General features: G+C 53.8%; 1 protein-coding gene across 6 annotated transcripts in view; it reads left to right on the plus strand.

Moving 5' to 3' along the window:
- TESC (tescalcin) overlaps positions 1-25,167 on the plus strand; it is a 95,789-nt gene that overhangs the window by 44,257 nt on the left and 26,365 nt on the right. For all 6 annotated transcript variants that reach the window (XM_059895551.1, XM_059895546.1, XM_059895547.1 and 3 more), the window contains exons 3-9: positions 7,405-7,485; positions 13,327-13,466; positions 15,129-15,190; positions 15,288-15,395; positions 19,265-19,312; positions 21,605-22,206; positions 22,904-23,093. In XM_059895551.1, the coding sequence (XP_059751534.1) occupies positions 7,405-7,485; positions 13,327-13,466; positions 15,129-15,190; positions 15,288-15,395; positions 19,265-19,312; positions 21,605-21,682 (517 nt within the window). In that variant the 3' untranslated portion in view covers positions 21,683-22,206; positions 22,904-23,093. The remainder of the gene's footprint in view (positions 1-7,404; positions 7,486-13,326; positions 13,467-15,128; positions 15,191-15,287; positions 15,396-19,264; positions 19,313-21,604; positions 22,207-22,903; positions 23,094-25,167) is intronic.

Consider the following 25,167-nt stretch of genomic DNA (forward strand, 5'->3'; position numbering starts at 1 on the left):
CCATTGAGAATGATGTTTGCTCTGGGTTTGTCATATATGGCCTTTATTATGTTGAGGTAGGTTCCCTCTATGCCCACTTTCTGGAGAGTTTTTGTCATAAATGGGTGTTGAATTTTACCAAAAGCTTTTTCTGCATCTATTGAGATGATCATATGGTTTTTCTCCTTCAGTTTGTTAATACGGTGTATCACATTGATTGATTTGCATATATTGAAGAATCCTTGCATTCCTGGGATAAATCCCACTTGATCATGGTGTATGATCCTTTTAATGTGTTGTTGGATTCTGTTTGCTAGTATTTTGTTGAGGATTTTTACATTTATAGTCATCAGTGATATTGGTCTGTAATTTTCTTTTTTTGTAGTATCTGTCTAGTTTTGGTATTAGGGTGATGGTGGCCTCATAGAATGAGTTTGGGAGTGTTCCTTCCTCTGCAATTTTTTGGAAGAGTTTGAGAAGGATGGGTGTTAGCTCTTCTCTAAATGTTTGATAGAATTCACCTGTGAAGCCATCTGGTCCTGGACTTTTGTTTGTTGGAAGATTTTTAATCACAGTTTCAATTTCATTACTTGTGATTGGTCTGTTCATATTTTCTATTTCTTCCTGGTTCAGTCTTGGAAGGTTATCCCTTTCTAAGAATTTGTCCATTTCTTCCAGTTTGTCCATTTTATTGTCATAGAGTTGCTTGTAGTAGTCTCTTAGGATGCTTTGTATTTCTGTGGTGTCTGTTGTAACTTCTCCTTTTTCATTTCTAATTTTATTGATTTGAGTCCTCTCCCTCATTCTTGATGAGTCTGGCTAATGGTTTATCAATTTTGTTTATCTTCTCAGAGAACCAGCTTTTAGTTTTATTGATCTTTGCTATTGTTTTCTTTGTTAGTATTTCATTTATTTCTGCTCTGATATTTATGATTTCTTTCCTTCTGCTAACTTTGGGTTTTGTGTGTTCTTCTTTCTCTAGTTCCTTTAGGTGTAAGGTTAGATTGTTTATTTGAGATTTTTCTTGTTTCTTGAGGTAGGCTTGTATAGCTATAAACTTCCCTCTTAGAACTGCTTTTGCTGCATCCCATTGGTTTTGGATCGTCGTGTTTTCATTGTCATTTGTCTCTAGGTATTTTTAGATTTCCTCTTTGATTTCTTCAGTGATCTCTTGGTTATTTAGTAACGTATTGTTTAGCCTCCATGTGTTTGTGTTTTTTACATTTTTTTCCCTGTAATTGATTTCTAATCTCATAGTGTTGTGGTCAGAAAAGATGCTTGATATAATTTCAATTTTCTTAAATTTACTGAGGCTTGATTTGTGACCAAAGATGTGCTCTATCCTGGAAAATGTTCTGTGCGCACTTGAGAAGAAAGTGTAATCTGCTGTTTTTGGATGGAATGTCCTATAAATACCAATTAAATCTATCTGGTCTGTTGTGTCATTTAAAGCTTGTGTTTCCTTATTAATTTTCATTTTGGATGATCTGTCCATTGGTGTAAGTGAGGTGTTAAAGTCCCCCACTATTATTGTGTTACTGTCAATTTCCTCTTTTATAGCTGTTAGCAGTTGCCTTATGTATTGAGGTGATCCTATGTTGGGTGCATATATATTTATAATTGTTATATCTTCTTCTTGGGTTGGTCCCTTGATCATTATATAGTGTCCTTCCTTGTCTCTTGCAACATTCTTTATTTTAAAGTCTGTTTTATCTGATATGAGTATTGCTACTCCAGCTTTCTTTTGATTTCCATTTGCATGGAATATGTTTTCCATCCCCTCACTTTCAGTCTGTATGTGTCCCTAGGTCTGAAATGGATCTCTTGTAGACAGCATATATATGGGTCTTGTTTTTGTATCCATTCAGCAAGCGTGTGTCTTTTGGTTGGAGCATTTAATCCATTCACGTTTAAGGTAATTATTGATATGTATGTTCCTATTACCATTTTCTTAATTGTTTTAGGTTTGTTTTTGTAGGTCCTTTTCTTCTCTTGTGTTTCCCACTTAGAGAAGTTCCTTTAGCATTTTTTGTAGAGCTGGTTTGGTGGTGCTGGATTCTCTTAGCTTTTGCTTGTCTGTAAAGCTTTTGATTTCTTCGTTGAATCTGAATGAAATCCTTGCCGGGTAGAGTAATCTTGGTCATAGGTTCTTCCCTATCATCACTTTAAGTATATCATGCCACTCCCTTCTGGCTTGTAGAGTTTCTACTGAGAAATCAGCTGTTAACCTTATGGGAGTTCCCTTGTATGTTATTTGTCATTTTTCCCTTGCTGCTTTCAATAATTTTTCTTTGTCTTTAATTTTTGCAAATTTGATTACTATGTGTCTTGGCATATTTCTGCTTAGGGTTAATCCTGTATGGGACTCTCTGCGCTTCCTGGACTTGGGTGGCTATTTCCTTTCCCATGTTAGGGAAGTTTTCAACTATAATCTCTTCAAATATTTTCTCGGGTCCTTTCTCTCTCTCTTCTCCTTCTGGGACCCCTATAATGCGAATGTTGTTGCGTTTAATGTTGTCCCAGAGGTCTCTTAGGCTGTTTTCATTTCTTTTCATTCTTTTTTCTTTATTCTGTTGCGCAGCAGTGAATTCCACCATTCTGTCTTCCAGGTCACTTATCCGTTCTTCTGCCTCAGTTATTCTGCTATTGATTCCTTCTAGTGTATTTTTCATTTCAGTTATTGTTTTGTTCATCTCTGTTTGTTCTTTAATTCTTCTAGGTCTTTGTTAAACATTTCTTGCATCTTCTCGATCTTTGCCTCCATTCTTTTTCTGAGGTCCTGGATCATCTGCACTATCATTATTCTGAGTTCTTTTTTGGAAGGTTGCCTATCTCCACTTCATTTAGTTGTTTTTCTGGGGTTTTATCTTGTTCCTTCATCTGGTACATAGCCCTCTGCTTTTTCATCTTGTCTGTCTTTCTGTGGATGTGGTTTTTGTTCCACAGACTGCAGGGTTGTAGTTCTTCTTGCTTCTGCTGTCTGCCCTCACTCCCTGCTTTTTTTTTTTTTTTTTTTTTTTTTTTTGGCTGCACCACGTGGCTTGCAGGATCTTAGTTCCTCAACCAGGGATTGAACCCGGGCCATGGCAGTGAAAGCACCAAGTCCTAACCACTGGACGGCCAGGGAATTCCCAAGAATTCCCTACTTGCACCAGGTGGTTCTCCCATCCACATGCCTTTGCACAAAAGATCCTGGCAGGAAAGTCCTGGTCCCCCTCCCCGCGCCCCTTAGGAGAAGCTGCTTCCGGGCTGGAGCTTCCATGTGCCACCTAAGTCAGGGGTGTCGTTCTTAGCAGTAAGACATTTCTTCACCTCTCTGCCTCGGTTTCCTCATCTGTAAGGTGGAAATATGTTCTTACCTTGTAGGATAATAATGTAGAGCTCTCAGAACAGTACCTGACACCTTGGGAGTACGTAGAAGGTTAGCTGCAGCTGCTGTTATAATTATCACCATCATCATCATCATCATTTTAAAATGACAATCTCACTGCGTGTCAGGCATTATGCTAAGCACCTTACCTGTGTTTATCTCATTTAATCATTTCATTAACCCCATGATCCTGCTGGGATATTTCCACAATCTCCATTTTACAGATGAGAAATCAAGGCTCTGGGACATGCAGCGGCTCACCCAGGACCACATGCCTGGTCAGGAGTGGAGCCTGGACCGGCCCCCAGGTGTACTTGACTTCACTTCCCCTTTGATATTGGGGGGTGGTGCTTGGTCTGTACGCAATTCATAGATGAGGAAACTGAGGCTTGGAGAGTCAGTAAGGTGCCCGTGGGGAGGGACAGTGTGGTTCTAGCTTATGGAGAAAGGCAGCTAGGCTTCAAAGACACCTGCACAGACCTGCCAGGGGCTGTGCGGCCAGGACCCAAAGACACTGTGTCCCCAGTTCGATTCCTGGCATCTGTCTCACCTCTGTCAGTGGGAGGTCAGACTTCTTTTTTGTTGTTAATTTTCTCCTCCAGACACACAGTCGGGCTCTTCGAGGTCCTTCTGCCTCTATCCTCCTCCTGGGACCTTGCTGTCTGCTCTCCCACCCAAGTCAGCCAGGGTCCCTCTGGCCCTTTGTGGGATGTCATGGTGCCAGGGGGGCCCTTCCTGCCACCTTCACAAGCATGGGGACCGGGTGTCTCCCAGTCCCCCTAGAACCTGCAGCTTCCCCATTTTTGGCCTCTGTTCCCTCCTGGGGAATTAACCAGCCTACTTCCCAGGCGTGTCCCCAGATGTGGTCCTTCCAGCAGCCCTGGGACAAAACTCCTCTGAGAGCCCCTTCCAGGACTCGCCAAGGCAGAGCGGGGTTGCGATGCTCTCCAAGGATCTGCAGACTGAGGACTCCTGGGGGCACCAAAGGGTGTGGATGCCTGGGGAAGGAGCAGAGCCTGGGGGCCAGGTGCCCTGCCCACACCCGCCGTCCCTTCTGCTCAGCTGTTCGGTCCACACGCCGTGATTTGAGTCCCTGTGCAACCCTCAGTTGTGCAAGGCCTTGAGGATGTGGTGCTGGGATGTGGTGCTGTGGAGACGAGAGTCCTGTCCCCGTGCTCTCGGATGCCTGAAGACCTCCATCCATGGAGCCCTTGCTCTTCACCAGGCACCGTGCTGAGAGCGACAGCCGCCTGAGGCTCCTGTGTGTAGAGGAGCGAACGGAGGCTCAGAGAGGCTAAGTCACTTGTCCCAGGTAGCAGAGCTGGTAGAACCCAAGTCTGACTCCAGAGGCTGTGCCCACTTCACAGATGAGGAGACTGAGGCTGAGGAAGAGTTAGCAGTAGCCAAGACCCCTGGCCAGTGAAAGCCAAAGAGGGCTTGGGGGTCTCGTGCTAACTAGCAGTTGCTCGCTTCCTTTCCCTTCTCCCCAGATCCCCTCTCAAGCTCCACGTGGCCCCTTTGACTTGACCTGTTCCCATCCTGGGGGCTCTGGGGTTTCTGTCTGTTTCCTCCTGTGGCTGCTTCCCACTCACCAGGAAGAAGGGGAGGATGGGGGCCTGTGCCAGTGTGGGGCGACTGTCATGTGCATGGAGAAAAGTGACGGGGGCAGTGAGATGATCTTTCACAGACTGAACACACCCGTGGCCCCAAACCCAGAGCAAGAGCACAACATCCTCAGCCCCAAGAGCCCCCACATGCTCCCTCCTAGTCACCATTCCCGGAGACAGCTGACCGTGAACCTGCACAGGTTAGCATCTCACTTTTTGTTCTTTATATCGATGGAGCCATAGTGCAGTGGTTCTTTGCTTTTTGGTTTTTAAAAATAGTTTAGGGATATTTTAAAACAGCCTCATTGAGATATAATTCACATGCGACACAGTTCGCCCACTTAAAGTCTACAATCAATTTTAGAATATTTTCATCACGCCCAAAAGAGGCCCTGTGCCTACGAGCCATTAACTATCCCCCAGCCCCTGGCACCCACCAGTCTGCTTTCTGTCTCTATGGATTTGCTCATTCTGGACATTTCATATAAATGGAATCATACACTATGTGGCCTTTTGTGTGTCTTCTTTCACTGCTAAGTGGTGAAATAAGGTTCATGCTTTTGAGGTTCATCTGTGTTGTAGGATGGGTCAGTACTTCATTCCTTTTTTATGGCCAAATAAATACTCCATTGCTGCAGGCCAGCTGCTCTGTGTCGCCCCCTTTAGAACTGGGCCGTCAGGAATCTAAAATGTTGGCGTCCACTGATGCCTGCTCCTGAGTTTGGCCAAGTGCTGCAAGCGGGCCAAGCTGGGAGCACTGGGGGATGGGGAGAGGCTGAAACACACAGAGATGGAGAGAACACGGAGGCGTCCGGGCCCCAGGCAGGTCCTGCTTCTCCTCCCTGAGCCGCAGCCTCCCCATCTGTAAGGTGGGGGCAGGACAGGGGTCAGCTGTGTGATTACAGAACCTTCCAACTCTGACAGTGCTGAATTCTCCGTATATGTGGCACTTCCTCCTTCCCAGCATGGGTTGGTGCTAGTTTCGAGTTCTGAATCTGAGGGCCCCTGGACATCCTCGTTTTAAGTGGCTAATATCCTTCCTCCTCCTCCCCACTGGGCGTGCCCCCTTATTCTCCGGAATTACCAGCCTGTGCCCTGGGTCCCTTCCAAGGCCACTGCCCGTTGAAGTCCAGGGAGCTGGAAGCAGATTCCGAGAACAAAGGATGGCCTTATGCGGGAAGGTCAGGTAGGTGAGGGACTTATCTGCCTCCACGCCTGCAAACTCACAGCCTCTAGGACCCAGCAACAGAGTGGCTGTGTTTGAAATTCACCCTCTCCTGCAAGCGTCTCTCCTCTCTCTCTCTCTCTCTTTTTTTTTGGCCGTGCTGCTGTTTGGCATGCAGGATCTTGTTCCCCGAGCAGGGAGACCAGGGATGGAACCCACGCCCCCTGCAGTGGAAGCGTGGAGTCTTAACCACTGGACGACCAGGGAGGTCCCTCTCTCTCTCTCTTTTTTTAAACAGCTTTACTGAAATACAGTTCACATATCCTACAATTCACCCACTAAGATGTGCAATGCAATGGCTTTTAGTATGTTTACAGAGTTATGCATCCATCACCACAGTCAATTTTACATTTTCATCATCCGCAAAAGAATCCCCATACCTTTTAGACACCATTCCCATTCCCCATCACTCCCAATCCCCCAGCCCCTGGCAACCACTAAGCTACTTTCTGTCTCTATGGATTGATCTATTCTGAACATTTCATATGAATGAAATCATACGCTATGTGGTCTTCTGTGTCTGGCTTCTTTCACTTAGCACTGTGTCTTTAAGGTCCGTCCATGTTGTAGCCTGTATCTGTATTTCATTCCTTTCTGTGGCTGAATAATATTCTCTTATATGGATAGACCATATTTATCCAGTTATCTGTTGGCAGACATTTGGGGTGTTTCTACTTTATGGCTGTTGGGAAGAATGCTTCTATGAATATTCATGGGCAAATTTTTATGTGGATGAATGTTTTCATTTCTCTAGGGACATACCCAGCTATATACCTAGGAGTGGAATCCCTGGGTCACATGGTAACTCCATGTTTCTCACTTGTTGAGGACCTGCCACACTGTCTTCCAAAGCTCCAAGCCAGCATCCTGCTTCTCTGATTCCAGAAGGGCCAACTGAGGGTTTCCCTGCCTGGGTTCTCTGACCCCTCGGAATGGGGTGCAGATCTTGTGTCGCTGCATCTTCCTGGGGGTGGATGTCTAGGACGTTTATCAGATTCACAGGGGCATCTCTGAGCCTCCAGACCCTCTGTGGTCCTGCCAGTCCAGAGGTTAGAGGAGGAGACAGACCGGTGCAGCACATTCCAGTCCTGTCTCATTCTGGACTGTTCTCGTGGAGTCTGCTCAGGATAAAAAAACACAGCTTGAGAAGTGATGAACATGCTCTCTGACGTCTGCTTTCTTTTCTCACTCTTTTCCCGGTGTGCCCCCTCCTTGGTACCCAGCAAGGAGAACTTCAACAACATCCCTGACCTGGAGCTCAACCCGATCCGATCCAAAATCGTCCGTGCCTTCTTCGACAACAGGTGGGCCTTTCTCCTGGTACTGCCGATGGTGGGTGACTTTGGGGGAGCATTTGCCCTTGTAACTGCTTGCATGACTCGTGTGCTCGGAACAGCCCCTTAAGCTGACACAGAGAAGAGGGGGCTTTGTCAGGTAGGAGCTACAGGCACAGGTCCGGGGTCTGGCAGTCCTGGATTCATGGCTGGGTGACTTGGGACAGCTCACTCAATCTCTCTAGGCCTCTGTATTAGTTAGCTATGGCTGTGTAACAAATTACCCCCAAACTTAGAAGTTTGAAACAATATATATTTATTGGCTAACCATTTTTGAGAGTCAGGGATCTGGGTTCTCAGGCTCAGGGTGGGTCAGTTGGGGCTACATTCACCCGAAGGCTCGACTGGGGGAGGCTGTGCTTCCGAGCTCACTCTCCTGGCTGTTGGCTGGAGGCATCTCATGGACCAGTCACCAGGGCTACCACACCTGGCAGCTGGCTTCCCCCAGAGTAAGATGTTCCAATGAGAGAGAGAGAGATTGGGCACCTGAGATGGAAAGCACCATCTTTTGGTAACTTCATCTTGCAGATAACATGCCATGACTTTTGTTATATTGTCCTCATCAGAAGTCACTGGGTCACCTCGCACTTGGAAAGGGGACTACATGGGGCATGAATACCAGGAGGCAGGATCACTGGGGCCCCTCTTGGAGGCTGCCTCGGTTTTCTCACATAGAGAACGGAGGTAATAATAGCACCTGCCTCTCAGGGTTGCTGTGAGGCTGTGCTGAGCTGAGGTATGTTAAAGAGCCAGGGTAGCTGTCGTTAATGCTCAGCACCCTGGCTTACAGACTGAGGCAGAGAGAGGCACCATGGACAGTATCCCAAAGCTGAGGCTGACACCAGAGCTCACGTCCCCAAACGTTTAGTGTCGTCGGAGTTGAAAGACTCACATGTCCGCATGGAGATCACTGTGTCTGAGGCTTGGTGGAGAGGTGCAGGGGGGAGGGGGGAGGGGGTCATGCCCTCTCCAGGCTGCCAGAACCTGTGGACAAACACACCAGGGGCCCAGGCCCGACACCCTGTGTCTGCAGAGATCTCTGAGAAGCAGGGAGAACTGGCAGAAATAGGCACGCCCCTTCCTTGAGGGCCTATCATGGGTGGGGACTGCCAGACGGCTTTCAGGTTGTGCGAGCCTGAGCCGCCCAGCTCTGGTTCTGCCAGGGCTGCAGGGCCCTGAGCAAGACTCCGGGCCTCACCTGTTCGCGGGCTGGGGCTACGGGGTCCTCAGGCTGCCCCAGAAAATGCAGAGGCCTTCCTCCCGGACCTGTGGGGTGAGACCTGAGGAGAGAGTGCCCAGGAGTTAACTAGGCAAAGCAGAGAGAGACCAGAACTGCACGTGCAAAGACCCTGTGGCACAGGGAGTGGTGCGAGTGGCAGAGGGGGCCGGGCTGGAGCACAGAGAGGCCAAGCATGGTGAGAGGTGCGGGGTGGGCAGGGCCCTCAGCTCCTTTTTAATCCTGGTTCTGCCTGCGGAATCCCAGAGGGAGGCCTGGGTGGGCAGTGAGGCGGAGCAGGATTGGGGGCGCTGGCAGGTGGGGTGGTGGAGAGGGGAGGTGGCAGGGGGAGCGGTGATGCGGCCCCCAAACGTGGAGGCGACATGGGTGTCGGGGCCTGGAGTTGGAGGCGTCACAAGAAGATGGTACAGGGTGACCAGAGCCTAGTGATGCCTTACATGTGTCTGTATATACACGTGCCTGCATGTATGTGTCTGTGAGGCTTGTTTCCAAACGGCTGGACGAGACTGGGCCAGTTGTGAAGTTGGCCGGGCCCCGGGGACCCAGCCTTCTGTGGGTTGGAGCTAGAGCGGCTGGTGTCTCCTGCAGGTACTAGGTGTGCTAAGGTGAGGAGAGGATGACACCCAGAGGTCCTGGCAAACCCTGCTTGCCCCGGGCCTGTGGGGCCCACCTAGGGCCAAGGGCTTGATTCTTCCATTCTCACCGCCAGCCCAGGAGGAGACAGGTTGGGCTGGAGAGGGGCCCGAGGGAAACCTCTGGTATCCTGACTGGGGGGTGGGTTTCTCAGGTGAACACATTGGTCCAAACGTTAGATATGTGCCTTTTACTGTATGTAATTATTCCTTAAAACAAATCTGGGGACTTTGCTGGTGATGCAGTGGTTAAGAATCCGCCTGCCAATGCAGGGGACACGGGTTCGAGCCCTGGTCCAGGAAGATCCCACATGCCGCGGAGCCACCAAGCCCGTGTGCCACAACTACTGAGCCCGCGTGCTATAACTACTGAAGCCCGCACGCCTAGAGCCCGTGCGCCACAACAAGAGAAGCCACCGCAATGAGAAGCCCGCGCACTGCAACGAAGAGTAGCCCCCACTCGCCACAACTAGAGAAAGCCTGCGTGCAGCAACGAAGACCCAGTGCAGCCAAAAATAAACAAAAAGTAAATAAAAATAAATAAACTTATAAAACAAACAAACCAAAAAACAAATCTGGCCTGAGGTGGCTTGGCACTCAGCTGTCCCCTGTGGAAACCAGAACAGATCCAGGAGTTGCGTTTTCAGCTCTTAGGGTGGAATTCAGGCGTTGTCGGGCCGCTCTCCATGAGCGCTGCCTCTGCTGAGGGGACAGTGCGTGGGCAGGGGCCAGAGGACGAGAAGGCGTGCCCTGAGTCCACAGTCCATAGTCAGAGGCAGGAGAGACCCCCTACTGTACTTGGAGCATCTGAGGTTAGGACAGAGCTCTTAAGGGCGGCGCAGGTGCAGTGGCACCTAAAGGATGGAGGAAGGGGCCTTAGTCGATCAGGGAACGTTGAGTGCCTAGAAGGTGGACATTGAAACAAACTTTTGGGCTCCTGGGGAGGGGAGTGTGCTGGGAAGTGGTGGTGAGAGCTTGGCGGCTGGGACCAAATCTCCTGGGCCTGGGAGACCAGGTTGGGGGCTTGGGGGTCACCCCAAGAGCTGGAGGAGCTTCCCAGAGGGCATCGAGCAGGGGAGCGACAGAGTCTGATTTGCTTTTTGCAAAGCTCATTCTGTCTGCATGTGGTGTGCCCATTGAGATGGAGGAGGCTGGACCAGGCTGTCCCAGGAGAGACGATGAGGGATCCCAGAGAGATCAGAGGAGTGAAACTGGAGATTGACTGGATAGGATGGGGACGGAGTCAAGGGATTCCCGGGTCTGCAGTGCGGGCAGCTCACGAGGCACCTGCTCTAGGGAATTGCTATCGGAAGATGACGCGTGACAGTGAGCCGGAGAGGGAGGGCAGTGGCCAGTAGGGGATGGCGAGAGCCTCCCCTGGGGGTCCTGGGGCCTCAGCCTGGGGCGGCTGCTTAGAGACATGGTGTGGAGAAAGGGAGGCCCCGGGTGAGTCGGTGAGCAGCCCAGAAGTCACCAGATAGGGGAGGATGAAGGAAAGGCTTCCCTAGCCTGGACCCAGAACAGCTCGGCGCCTATGTATCCTTACATCTCGTCCTGTAAGTTCCAGCAAGGAGGTGGGGGAGGACTCAGAGGAGGGGCTGGAGACGGGATTTTCCTTTCAAGAAATACCAGCGTCCACCTTGCTTCCTAAGACGTTTTGAACCAAGAAGCTGGTCTTGGAGGGCAGTTTGAGCTGGGTCTGTGCCCACCTCCAAGGGCTCTGATCCTTACAGGGTCATCGGAGAGTTAAGGAAGCGAGAAGACTGCTCTGAATCAGGCATCCTTGCAGAAAAAATGCTCTCGTGCTGGGCTGCAGATTTGGATGTAGCCCCTGTTCTTCTGTCCCCCGACCCAGGTCTTGGGTGCTCCGTTGTGGAAGTGGTCTGGAGTGCACGTGGGTCTGGCTCTAGGTGCCGTGTCTGGGTTTCCTCGGTCTCTGCATTGTGGTCACCTTTAGAGACCGTGATGCTGGCCCATGTGGACCTCCCGGGGACACTCGGAGGAGAAGGGATGCCTAGCCCCTGAATCAGGTCCTGATGCTGAGGCAGCCAGGTCTCGACCTTCCCTGAGAAGGACACATTCGTGGCCAGCCTGCCCCGGGGTTTATCACGTGTCCCCCGAGCTCACTGTCATCCCTCTCGCTGCAGCCTGAACCCCTTGAGAAGGACGTGCAACCCAAACACAGCGAAAAGTACCTCCGAGGAGCCCGCTAAATCCTGGGGATATTTTTACGCCCTGTAAATTTGGACTGTGCCTCTGACAGCAAGAACTCTGAGATTATTAAAAATCTGCCTGGAGGAGCAGTGGAAAAACTTTGTAATATAGAAGATTTCCGGGAAGATTGAGAAAAAACACTCAAAGGCTAGGCTTCCTGAGTCCAGGAGAAGATCTCGCCTTACCTCTCAGATTTGTTGTTTCATGATCCACCTTCCCTGTTCCAGGCTTGGGAGCCACCTCTGTCTGGAAAATGTCCTGGAATGGAAGATTGGGAATAGCGAGGTCTCTAAACTGTGAAGTGTGGTGCACACTTCAGGGGCAGTATTTGAAAAGGAGTGGATGGGCCCCTAGAGAGAGAACCTCAAATGTATTCCTTTAAACCGAGATATGGTCCTAACCCCAGGTGGGACCCAAATGCATTTGACAAGCACTAGCCCCTGACTGTTAGTTATCCCGGGCCAGCTGAGAACTGTCTCTTTGCAAGGATGCACAGTGAGGGCAGAGGGACCCTCAGCCCATCAGCCCAATGGCCACCTGCACCAGCGGAAGTCGGTTAGTGATGAGGGTTTGGCAGCAGTGGGTCAGGAGCCCGTGTTTGGTTGGAGTCATCTCCAAGCTGTTTTCTCAACTCTTCTTCTCTGCCAGGACCCTCACCCAGTGGCTTTTCAGTGCACTCACGCATTTGCTGGGTACCCGCCGTGTGCTAGGCACAGGGCAGACCCAGCCTTGGGTTCTCTCCCTGAGCCCCGCCTGGAACGTGAGCCCTTTTCTTGCCCCTGCAGAAAAGCACATCCATAGGGATGTTGGAGTGGTGGGAAAGTGCACGGGGAAGGGAGGTGTGTGATGCAGGCCACACTGGGATTCTGTGCCCTGATCTATTAGAAAACCTGCCCTGATCTATCAGAAAACCTGCAGTCATTGGCGAGTTTTGCACTTTGGTAGGAAACATGACTCAGAGCTGCCTGCAACTGATCATTGTACTCAAGTTTTAAACAGCTTATAGCAGGAATTGGCAAACTTTCTCTTAAAAGCCAGAGAGTAAATATTTTATGTTTTGCGGGCCACATGGTCTCTGTCACAGCTGCTCAACTCTGCCTCTGTAGCTTGTAAGCGGCCACGGATACTATGTAAATCAATGGACCTGGCCGTGTGCCAGTAAAACTTTATTTACGGACGCCAAAATTTGAATTTCATGGAATTTTCACTTGTCATGAGATGCTATTCTTTTCTTTCCCAACATTTTTTTCAACCATATTAAAACATAAAAACCCTTCTTAGTTTATGGGCTATATAAAAATAGACAGCAGGTGGGATTTGGCCCCCAGGCTGCAGTTCGCTGACCCCCGATCTAAAGCCAAGGGTCAGGAGACGTACCTGGGTGAATTACTGCCTCGGTTTCCCCGTGTTTAAGTGCCCAGCTCTGTGCACCGCAGCATGCCCGGGCAGCCCTCCATCCCAGCAGCTGTGCAGTTGACCGTGTCTCCCCCCAGGCCCTCAGACGGTGATCTCTTGGGAGTGGGGGGAGCGCCGGGGAGGGGCTGGACTAAACTGCCCTGGGGCCCGGGGCCCCCGCGAGCAGGTTGTTGGGAAACAGAACCCAAGGCTGGGCAGCCATCGTAGCTGAAGTGTGTGCCCAGAAGGGCCGGGTTCTCGAGGGCTGTTGGTAGCAGAAGGACGAGATTCTGTTTCTAACGCATTTCCGACACCCCCTCGTTGCTCCCGTAGGAACCTGCGCAAGGGGCCCAGCGGCCTGGCTGACGAGATCAACTTCGAGGACTTTCTGATCATCATGTCCTACTTCCGGCCCATCGACACCACCATGGATGAGGAGCAGGTGCAGCTGTGCCGGAAAGAGAAGCTAAGATGTGGGTGTCGCAGGGCCCCTCCCCAGTGCGCACCTGGCCGCCTGTGTGTCCCTGAGTCCTGCTGCGCCCCCAGGGCGGGGTGGGGAGGGTCAGGGAGCACCAGCCCAGGCCTTGGGGAGGTTGGTCCCGATTTGCACACACAGAGGGTGGCATTTGCACCTCCCTCTCCTCCGAGGCTGCTCCATGGCCGCCTCCTTGTTGACACTTCTCAGCAGCTGGTGGTTTTCTGGGAACAGAAGGAGGTGTCATTGATTGGAAAAGGTTAATAAGGCCCTTGGTTTGGACAGACCTGGTTCAATCCAGCCCCTTCACTAAGCAGCTGTCTGACCCTGAACCTGACGGTGGGGATGAGGACTGAACGTAGGGGTGATGCTGAGGCTGGGTGAGATCTCGGGTGCTTCCTGAAAGTTCCTTTCTTCCCTTCCCTGGCCCATGACCGGCCACCATACGCAGCTTCACGGGGCAGCCTCTGTGGGGCTCGTCCGTCCTGGAGGAGCCTCTGCTGGCCCTGGGCTCTGAGCAAGTTTAGCTGGGATCGGCCTTGGTGGGGGATGGCACAGAGTCCCAGGGTGGCCTGCGTCACACCTCCCTTCCCCGTGCACTTTCCCACGACTCCAGCATCCCTCTCCATCCCACCCGAGGCAGCAGCGTCTTCAGGGACATGTAAACACGGGGCTTGGGCTATACTTAGCTCAGGACTGGACGTGTACTGAGGGCTGTTGGGGGCAGGGTGGTGATGCCTGGTGTCCACCCGGCTTCCACACTGTTCCAAGGGCCAGGTCAAGGGGTGTGAGGGCTGTGGGATGGGATGGACTCTGGCTCAACCCCCCAGCTGCCCCTCCCTTAATGGGGTGGCTGCGGGCAAATGCCTTCGCTTCTGTGAGCTTGGCAGCCCCGTCTGTGAAATGGGCTCAGGGCAGCCCTGGCCTCACGGGGTCATGTGAGGATGAGGGGAAGAGATGTTTGCACGGCGCCAGGCTGGATAAGTGCCAGGGCCGAGGACTTTGTGTGCCTGAGGCTCCCTGAGGCTGAGCCAGGGGGCGGAGAGGTCACCTCCCCTTCAGCTCCTGGCTCTGTTGGGCTGCGGGATGCTGAGTTATGTCAGTAAAGGGACCACGTGATGTCACTGAGAGTGAAATAACCAGAGCAGGTGTGAATGCCCCTCGTACCATCAGGGGCTGGCTCGGATCAGCCAGGGGCAGGATGTAGGCAGCCGGGTCCATGATCTGCCACAGGCCTGGGATGACAGCCACCCTCTTGGGTCTGTCAGGAATGACACTTTGAAATAACACTGACCTGGCTTCCTGTTAATGAGACTAGCACATCATCTGCACTCACAGTGTGCCAGGCGGTCGCTGGCCCTGGTCCACCAGCCTTAGCTCACCTGGCAGCACCATGAGGCAGATGTGTGGTTACTCCCATTTTACAGATGGGGAAGCTGAGGCTCAGAAAAGTTAGGTCACTCACCCAAGGTCACCCACCAGCAAGTGGTCGGTCTGGCCCCATGGCCTTTGCCCTTGCCCCCTGTGGCTTTGGCAGTTAGGTTCCCGTTACTGGGGTCTTTTGCTCAGTTTGAGGTAGGGAAAGGTTGGGGGGCAGGGGGACCCGGGCTCCCCTCCACCTTGCCTGACTCAGCCGCTCTCTCCCCCCTGCCACCCCCAGTTCTGTTCCACATGTATGACTCAGACAGCGACGGCCGCATCACCCTGGAAGAGTATCGAAATGTAAAGAGTGCTCCCGCGCCGGCGGGGCCCCAGCGCCTCCCCTGCCCTGTAGCCGGGATGGAGGCCCGAGGTCACGGCGTCTCTGCTCCACCGGCAGGTGGTCGAGGAGCTGCTCTCCGGAAACCCCCACATCGAGAAGGAGTCTGCGCGCTCCATCGCCGACGGGGCCATGATGGAGGCGGCCAGCGTCTGCGTGGGGCGGATGGTGAGAGCTGCCGGGTCCGGGCCCCCAGATCCCCCCTCCCCCTGCCCCTGCTGACCCCGCTGTGCCGTGCCCCGGCACTAGTCTGTGTTTCTGGAAGGCCCCAGCGGGCAGAGACTGTGCGTGTCCTGCTCGCCACTCTAACCGGGCCTGGCGCCGACCACTGCTCAGAGGCCTCTCGCTGCTTTCCTGTCCCCCCAGAAGACCGGCCCGACGTCCCAACCCCCCGGGGGGTCGGGCCAAGCAGGGGAGTCTGGGCTTTGGGGGCTGTAGACCCCACTATGTAGCTTCCTCGGGCCCACGGGCAGCGCCTGGCACAGTGCCAGGCCCGGTCGGCGTACAGCCCGGGCTTGCTCTCATTTAATTATTAATGAGGGGATTTGTGGCCTGGAGGGCAGGGGTCAGCAGGGAGCTCTCTTGAGGGCCCATGATCCGGGGTCCAGCGGGGGGGTGACGTGTAGATGAGACAGAGGAGAGGGGCTGGGCCATCAGGGCTTGTGTGCTGACAGGACGGGAGGCCCCCTGCTGACAGAGATGAGAGGATTCGTCCAGAGGCACTTGCAAGGCTGCTACGGTGGCCCAGGCGGAGGGCCGGGCTCGAGCTGTGATGGGGAGGAAGGCGGGTGGGACCACGTGAGCAGGAGCTGGACCACAGCTGGACACAGCTGAGGCTTGTCAGGGTCCGACTGGCGTAGAAGTGGCTGGGTCATTTCTTGGAACCGTGCTGTCGGGCCTGGGGTGACGTCGGTGAGTTAGAGCAGGGTTTCTCTGCCCGGCCTTGTTGACACGTGGGGTTGTCCTGGGGTTGCAGGGGGTTCAGCAGCCTCCCTGGCTTCCACCCACTGGATGCCAGTCACACCCTCCAAGTCGTGACAACCAACATGTCCCTGGGGTGGGGGGGGGGGGCGAAGTCACCCCCAGTGCAGAACCGTTGGCTCAGAGGGGCACAGGAGCGAATGGTCAGGGCAGTGGTGGCTGGCACGTCGTATGAGCGGTCACTGCCGGTTTTTCTGTGCTCAGATGGCGCTGTCGTCAGGGTGGGGAGGCACGGACTCTGGCAGGCGCCCCCTGGAGGCTCCAGGCAGCCAGGTGCCCCCAGGGTCACCTGTAGGGTGACCACACAGCGTGTGCAGGCACCGTGCTGGCTTCTTCACGTGCATCACTTCATAGATTTGTAACCTTGCTTCACTGGTGGGGACATAAAGAATTTTCTGGACTTTGGGGGCAGCGACCTTTTTGCTGCGCTCGGTGGACTCGCTCTTGCAGGGCCGGGTCCAGTCCAGTCCAGACAGCCCCTGACGGAGGGGCTCGGAGCCCCCGGGAGCCGTGCGGGCAGGCACGTGACCATCTCCGTGGACTTTGTTCCCTGAGGGTTTCGGGTGGTCCCCCTGGGGCCGTCCCCTCTGGCTCCTGTGTATTTATAGTGGCTGCAGCCCCAGACACCATCATGGCTTTGGGGTGACCCCAGCCCAGATGGAGGGGTGTTTTCCTGCTGGAACCTGCTGCTTGTGCCCAGGCCTGTCATCAGGAGATGGCGGGCCCGGGCCTGCCCCCAGGGGCGGGGTCTGAGGTCACTTTCTTGGCCTGTATTTCATTTGTCTGCTTCGGGGGCCCAGGGGGAGGCTTCTGGCTTTGGCGAAGCCACCCCTCTCAGCCAATTAACTGCCGCGGAAAAGGGCCGGTGACCTCGGTGGGGAGCGCGGGGATTCCGCTGCCGGGTTGCCCGAGCCAAATTCCCATTTGATTTAATGACACTCTCCTTCGTTAAATTGCTCCCCGTCCCACTCCAGTTTCAATTGGCGACAGTTTTCTTAATTTGCTGTAGTAAAATTGTTGGCAGCTGGCAGCTGCTGATCTGCATAAAAGCTGCACAACCTTAGAAGCCGGGGCATTCCGGGAGTCTGTGCCGGCTTCCCGGGTGTGTGTCCCGCTCACCGTGTGCATCTTTCTTTACTTACGGATCCTCTCTGTGCTCTTAGAATATTTTCTCGTGTGATCGTCTACCAGATAAACACAGAGGCGCAGGGTGAGGGGTGGCCGAGTCAGTTCATACCTGTGGCCTCCAAGGACGCTTAACATTTCTGCCAGCACCTCTCGCCAAAGACAAATGACGCATCGCCCCACTGTAACAGACCTCCGAAGCCGGCTGTCGACTGCGGCAGTGAGCTCTTTCCGGGGTGTTTCCCTGGAAAGCCTTGTTGTGGCTGGAGGCTGGGGCAGCTGTGCTGGGGTCTCAGCCTAGGGCGCTGCCCTGACCCTGCAGCCCCTCCACCCGGTGCCCGCCGTCCAGCCCGGGTCTTGGGCCAGCGGGGCCTTATCTATAATTAGCTCCCCTCGCCGCCCTAGGAATCCGGGGTCCCTGGCAGGGAGTGGGCGACCACTTCTGTCTGTGCCCCTGGGCAGGAAGAGCGGACAGCCCTAGGGACAGGGCTGGCCCAGGCCTTCTAAAAAATTGGTGTTTTTCATAAAATTACAAAGTATATCCAGGGGACTTCCCTGGCGGTCCAGTGGTTAAGACTTTGCCTTCCAATGCAGGGGGTGCGGGTTCGATCCCTGGTCGGGGAGGTAAGATCCCATATGCCTCTCGGCCAAAAAACTAAAACATAAAACAGAAGGAATATTGTAACAAATTCAATAAAGACTTTAAAAATGGTCCACATTCAAAAAAAAAAAAAAAAAATCTAAAAAAATAAAAAGTATATCCAAAATTAGATTAAGAACAGAACCCACCTCTGGGAGCTGTTGTGAGGTCTGCATCAGTTCATGGTAATAACGTTTGTAAAGTGCACACGGCCAACGCTCAGAGAGCGCCTGCCGATGTTTTCTTAAATACACGTAGGAACAAGTTTCCGAGCGGTGCGGAAAGAGAAGTGCGTCTTTCCTGGCCCTCCTCCCATCGGCCCTGGTCCTTTTCCCTAAAGGGAACTGCCCTTGATGGTGTTTTTCCTGACACAGGCCGACGTGTACACGTGTGTCTTTCGGTTCCGATTCACACAGAATGGCGCTGAACTGCCACGGCTCCCTCTCCCCCATGCTGACCCCACAGGTCCACGGGGCAGGTGGCGGCCGTCTGCTTCGTGATGGGGGGCAGAATCTGCAGGCATCTTTCTGCTCCTTGTGTGTTTTTTTCCGCCGTGTATGTATCTTGGAGCCTTTTCCATATCAGCAGGTCTAGATCGACCCCTTTTTCGTGGTAACCAATAGCCAGGGCGACCACGATTTATTTGGCTGGTCTTGTATTGACGGGCAGTGGGGTGTCAGCCCAGCTTTCACTGTCACAAAGGGCGCCGTGGGGACTTGGTCTTAGCAGCATCAGGGGCAGGAGCTCCGTTTATCATCTCGTGTGCGTACGGAGACTGGCACTGCCAGTGACTTGGCAGGTGGGAGGCCCCTGGGCCAGATGTTATCAGGGTGACTCACTTGGCCCTTTCCCCAGTGTCTGGAGTGCAGGTCGGCCCAGAACTGGTCTTATTACCAAGGCTGGTTTGAGGAGGCAGGACTAAGAGATGGCAGGAGGTGTCTGCTGGTGGGCGTACTGTTGGGAAGTGGCGGGAGGCGGCTGTGCCGGGTGGAGCGAGCCCTGCCTCTGTGCCCACCTCTTCCTTTCCCACCCTCGCCTGCTCTGTCCTCCCTGGGGGGCGTGGGTGGGGCCCTGGTGAGCCTGCACCACCTTCCGTCCCACCATCGAGCCAGTGAAGGGGACGCTGGAGTTCAGGGCCAACAGCCTCGAGCTGGAGGCAAACAATCCAGAATGTTCTCCCCATTCTCATGATTCTCCCTAAATGGCCCCAGCCTTCTGTGTTGCAGGGTGGGGGGAAGATGGAGAGTCTCCAGGCAGAAGCCCCTCACTGCACCCTGTACTCTGTCCCCAGGAGCCTGATCAGGTGTACGAGGGCATCACTTTCGATGACTTCCTGAAGGTGGGTACCTGGGGGTGGGGGTGGGCACGGGGGCTGTGCTGGGGGTTTGAGGGGGACCCTGCTGGTCAGGAGGAGATGGGCGTCTCTGTGGAAAGGGGTCAAGCCTGGGTGTGGCCTTTAAAATAGTTTAAACTGGTTTTACTTATTTTTATTGGAAGGGTGATGATAGGTATACAGTCAGAACAACTAAGCAAGTGCAAAAGGGCCTGTGAGGAAAACTCCATTTTTCTGCCCCCGCGAGTCCCTGGTCCCCCTTCTCAGAAGCACCCTGTTGACAGTTGGAACCAGGGTTCTGGAATGTTCTGTGCCTGTACGAGACCTGCTGTTCACGGAAGCACACACTGGTGCTGACCGCGTGTGGTTCTGCCCTGGGCCTCGCAGTCCGTGCTGTTTGTCTGGCTGCCCACCTTCCACCCCTGTTAGTGGACGTTCAGGCCTCGCCCAGCCTTCACTGCTACAAGCCTGCTCGCAGGCTGGGAACTGGGGCCCTTCGCTGCTCTGACAGGCAGATCCCCGTGGCAAGGAGTCGAGCCCCCCGTGCTCTGCCCGTGCTTTGGCCCTGAGCATCCCAACAGCGGTGTCCCCGAGCCCCTTCCAGGAGGCGAGGAAGATAGGAAGTCAGGGGAACGATACCCAGCGTGGCTCCCGGGCCGGCCGCCAACTCTCCGGGTGGCCCGAGGGAAGCAGGCCTGTGCCTGGGTTGGGGCCGGGGACTCTGGTGAGCTGAGGGGCAGCTCGGCCGGGCGCTCCCCCAAAGTCTGCGCCGCCAACCTGGCTAGTCATGGCAAGAGGAAGGGGGCGGGCGGCACAGACCTGGGCCTGAGGGAGAGACCCGAAGGGCCTGCTGGGCCGGAGGAGGACAGGCGCCACCCTCCGCCGCCCCCAGGGCTGGGCAGGGCAGGCAGACTGGGAGAGGCTGAGTTGGCGTTTGTGCCACAGGTCACCTTGGCTTGTTCTGAGGTCTGCGCTCCAGACAAGTGATGACACTCAAGCAAGAACCAGAATAAGGAGTTAGAAGATCAGGGAGGCCAGGGAAGCTTAGGGAGGAGGGACGGCTGCTTTAAGCCAGAAGATAGGATGAAATCCAATTTTGGCCTCAGAAACCAAGCTTCTTCCCCAGAAGGCCGCCCCCGCCGCTGCCCCGCCTCTAGTGTTCCCAAGCCCGTTGCCTCTGCACCGTGGGAGTTTTTCCTGACCAGCCGGCCCATCCCATTCTCTGAGCCCCACAACTAGCCTCTTGCCACCTGGCATCACCCGGCCTTTGGCAGAAACCACCCTGGCATCCAGGTACCTTCTCCTGGGAACGTCTTGTTCACCTAACAAGGAAAGCACTTGGGGGACCGTAGGCACGTGACAGTGGCAGGAAACGTGCTGAGGCCTCCCTGCCACTTGGGTGCCCACAGGGCTCTGCTTTCCCCAGCCTCAAGGCTGTCCCTGGAGATGTTGAGGGTGACAGCTTGACAGTTTGAAGTTCTTACATAAGCAGGGAGACAGTGACAAGTCACTGCCCACCACGTCCCTCCGTTCCTGTTCGCATCCTGCCCGCCACTTCTCCATCCGTGGTCCTCTTGGGCCCCGAGTGGCCAAGGAGCTGGCGAGCGCACAGTCCTGCCCGCTCTGGGGCTTCCTAGTGTGGCAGATACAGGGTCTGGTGGCCTGAGTGTCCGCTAGGGCCCTAGCCAGGATGGACCGTGACGGCAGTGCCAATAGCAGGTATGTGGTGATGGATGTGGTCTTTGGCAGAAAGTACCTTTCCTGGGCATGAGCTTGTCTGTCTGGAACATGGTGACCTCCTATCCCTGGGAGGTTGTAAAGACCTAACTGTTGTGACCTTTTAATTAATGATGATGGCTTAAAGAAACCTTATAATTGCACAGCCCTTAACAGTTTATAAACCGCTTCCGTGCATGATTCCCCTGGAGCCCCCAGAACATTCCGTGAATGGGCAGCACAGGTGGTGGTCTCGACATTTTTCTGGTGAAAAGGAGGTTTAGTGTGGGGTTAAGAAATTTGCATGAAAATCACAGAGCCTGAAGTGGTGGGTGGGATTCAAGTGACTTCAGCTAAGAGCTTGGATTCAGTACTTAATAATAACTTGCTGTGACAATCCAGAAAGAATCCAAATGTCAGAGCCCAATTAACCAGCAAAAAGGCAGATGGAAGTTTCTCTTCCACGCTTCGCACTGGATTCCACCTGCGGGAGCTCCTCAGTGGGTGGCGGAGGAGGGCGGGTGGGAAGGTGGCCGAGGACCCCGGTGGGGATGCCCGCTCACACTGCTCCGTCTGTTCCAGATCTGGCAGGGGATAGACATCGAGACAAAGATGCACGTCCGCTTCCTTAACATGGAAACCATCGCCCTGTGCCACTGACTGCCCCTCCCCCACGGAGAGCCCGGGCAGCGAGGCCCCCGGGGGCCCTTTTGCTGCAGCTCTTGTAAACAGTCAACATCCCTCGCTCACCTCTTTTTCCCGCAGGGTATGGTGCACGGGGCTTTGCTGTTTTTATCTCCAATAAAAAAGAAAAAGGGTTTGTTAATGAACGTGGCTCCTGTCTGTTCCCCACGTCCATGCACGTGGCCTGGCCACTTGGTGGCCCGAGGCTGGCTGACGGTGGGGAGCGAGGAGCAAGCCGCAGCAGCAAGTCTTCAGAGGCTGGTCTGCAAGGGGATTTATTGCCTCCTTCCTTTCTGGTTTATTTTGGGTTAAGTATTTGCTCTTTTCCCTGCTGAGTGCTGGGAACTTGCCCGCCTTCTCAGGCCCCGGCAGGGAAGTAAGGAGAAGCAGCCCCTCACTCCATGGGGGCAGGGACTTGGGTGGTGGGGCTTCCTTGGTGCCGTGACCGGATATTCAGACCCAAGGAGGAGACAAGAGGAGCTGAGCCTGAGCCAGCCGCAGTGAGTGCCCGAGCTCGCCCCGCGGTGTTGGGGCCGCCAGCGGTCAGGGCGCGGCGGGGAACGGGCGGGGTGTGCCCTGCGGCCCTTCCTCAGGATGGGGGCCGGCTGCATAGTCAGCACTCCACTGTCCCCAGCGCAGCAGCAGCAGGGGAGGTGACTGCCCCAGGTGGCATCTCCCACAACTCCGGCTGTCACCTTCCGGCAGTGGGGTCTGAGGGGAGGAGGAAACAAAGGTCATTCATCTCGGTTGGTGGCAGTGGCCCATGAGTCAGCAGAGGGCTGGCAGCCGGTGGTGCCCTGGTGACCTGCTGACTCGCTCGGGAGAGCTGCCATCACCGTGGTCACTGGTCACTGTTGACATTCCAGGCCTCCTCCTGGTAGTTGCTTCATCCACACTCGCCGGGAGGCACCTTCCTAGCCTTCCAGGAAAGTTCCCCTGATAATTGGCTATTGCTATTGTTTGCATTCTTGAATTTGTAATTCAGTTTTGATATTAAGTGTGCTTTATCTATCTTATACCCACATGTTGGGGTTCAGAATGTAACAGGCGCCCCCTGGAGTCTTCATCCGACGCCCAGCACCTGGTCTTCCCTTCCCTGAGGCAGTCATGATGGTCCTTCCTCTGACATCCGCCCCCCAAAGCTGTGTTGTGCACACGTTGCTTAGGACGAGATTAATGTCAGTATTTAAAAGCCAGCAGGTGTCCTGAGGGCGGCAGTGGAGCTGGGAAACCCTCATCATTTAGACAGAGCTGGCGCGGGCATCCCACCCCGGTGAGCGTGCGGTGGACCGGACTGGGCCTCCGACCCCAGCTGTGCCTGAGGAACACCAGTCTCCACGATGCGCCTGACAGGCAGGCGGCCATGGGCAGTGCGGCCACATCTCTGGTAAGTAGAGAGAGGTCTGAAGTCACTTCCAGAGCTCTGCTGCTTTTTTTAACTTTTTTAAATCGAAGTATAGTTGATTTACAATGTTGTGCTAATTTCTGCTGTACAGCAAAGTGACTCATATATATATATATATATATATATATATATATATATATATATATATATATTCCTTTTTTAATATTTTCCATTATGGTTTATCCCAGGAGATTGGATGTAGTTCCCTGTGCTACACAGTAGAATCTGCTTCTTATTTAGACTTGTGCTTAATTCCACAAATATTTTGACATTTTCAAAGCAGTAGGTCAGGGCCAAGGCTGTGCTTCTTACCCTCCAGGTGCCGGCAATGGGGTGGGAAAGTGGGATGTGATCTCCCGCCCCACCCCCGCTTCTCCTGCTGCTGGGATCAGTTGCTCACACCCCTGGGTGCCCGGCAGCCCACGGAGGGAACCTAGAAAGGCCTGGCGTGGGGAGAGCTGGTCCTATTTAGGTGCCCGTTAGCTGTCGTCCAGGACGGGTCTCCAGTGAGACCCCTGCAGCCTGGCAGAAGCGTGCGTCCCCCTGCCCTCCCCGTGCCCTCCCCGTGCCCTCCCCTGCCCTCCCCTGCCCCGCACTGCTGCCAGGGACCCGTGGAGTTACAGGGCAGCAGGACTGCTGGTGTGGCCACCGTAGGCTGTATTTTTCTGGGATTCTCCCAATTTGCTTCCATTTTGTTCTTCTCAACAAAGGCAGTTCATTAATGTAAAGTGTTTTTATAAATAATAGATCTTCCATCAGCCCCTCTGCAGAGCCTGCGTTTGGGAGACATGGCCAGTGTGGGCACAGGCAAGCGTTTGCCTTTGTTCAGCCCACCGAGGGCCGGCCTCGTGTCTTTGAAGCCTCAGCTTACCTAAACCGCTAATTAAAATGAGATTTATCCACCCTGAGCCCAGTCCATACTGCTCAAACCCAAGCTGTTTGTTCACCGTCACTGAGGATGTCGTCTGATCGGCAGGGTTGGGGCTCATTTCCACCAGAGGGCCGGCCAGAGTCCGCCTGGGGCTCCCCCGCCGGCTCCCAGGGCACCGTGTGCGTGATGTGTTTTCACTCATTTGGTCATTCCGGGAGTGATCGGGGTCTTCTGTTAGTTGGTGCGGACCTGCTCCTAGGAAGGGTGGTTATTCCCCCCAGTCTGCTGGCCTTTGATTAGAAAAAACGAGGGTCACTGCTCTGGGTACGCATCTCAGGACGGCTGTCTGGGCAGTGCGGTCTGCAGAGGCTGGAGGCTGGAGGCTCGGAAACGGCCCCTTACGGGCTGGACTGGTGGGCGTGCCCAGGAGGGGCTTTCCGGCTGCAGAGACCCTGAGGGAGTGTAGCACCCTCCCCCCATCTGAAGCAGCCTGAAGCAGGTGATGTTTGTTCTAAAATAGGCAAGTTGAGAAATTACCAAATGCACTTGTTTTACAGCTTTCCTTTCATTAGGAATTATACCCCTGTGACTAATCAGTGCTAAGTCAAATATTTGAAGTCAGTGCTTCGAGGGCCTCAGGCTGTGGGTGGAGGAGACGGAGCAGGGAGAGTGTCGGCAGCCTGCGGGATGAGGGTGAGGTCACCTCTCTCCATGTTCTCCACCCATTTCCCAGGAATTGGGTTGAAAGCATAGTACCAAGGGGAAAAGTTACCAGAACTCGGCTTTTGGCCGTTAAAAGAATACGGCAATTTGACACAAACACGCCAATTTGGTAGGTTTACAAAAGGGCTGTGTAATGGAAATCTAATATGAGAAGCTCAGGGGAAAACTTCTGCAGCCACGTTAAACATGAATTATGGATAAGGGAATGCAGTAAGATGACAACAGCTTCCAATTTTGGCCAAGCACTCTCTGAGGGAGCGAATTATTGCTAGACTTTAACAAAACCATTACATTTTTTTCTGATCCCGGGCACTGGCAAGTTCTCGATGTGCGTCATGTACGGATCGGATCCTTGTCGCTGAACAGTTGAATCTGTCTCCACTGCCTGTGGTTCACCAGGCCGGAGCTGAACTGCAGACGGCACAGTGACTTACGCAGGCTGATGGAGAGTTAAAGATACAA

The sequence above is a fragment of the Balaenoptera ricei genome, chromosome 14 (genome assembly GCF_028023285.1).
Source record: "Balaenoptera ricei isolate mBalRic1 chromosome 14, mBalRic1.hap2, whole genome shotgun sequence".
NCBI classification, from domain to species: domain Eukaryota; kingdom Metazoa; phylum Chordata; class Mammalia; order Artiodactyla; family Balaenopteridae; genus Balaenoptera; species Balaenoptera ricei.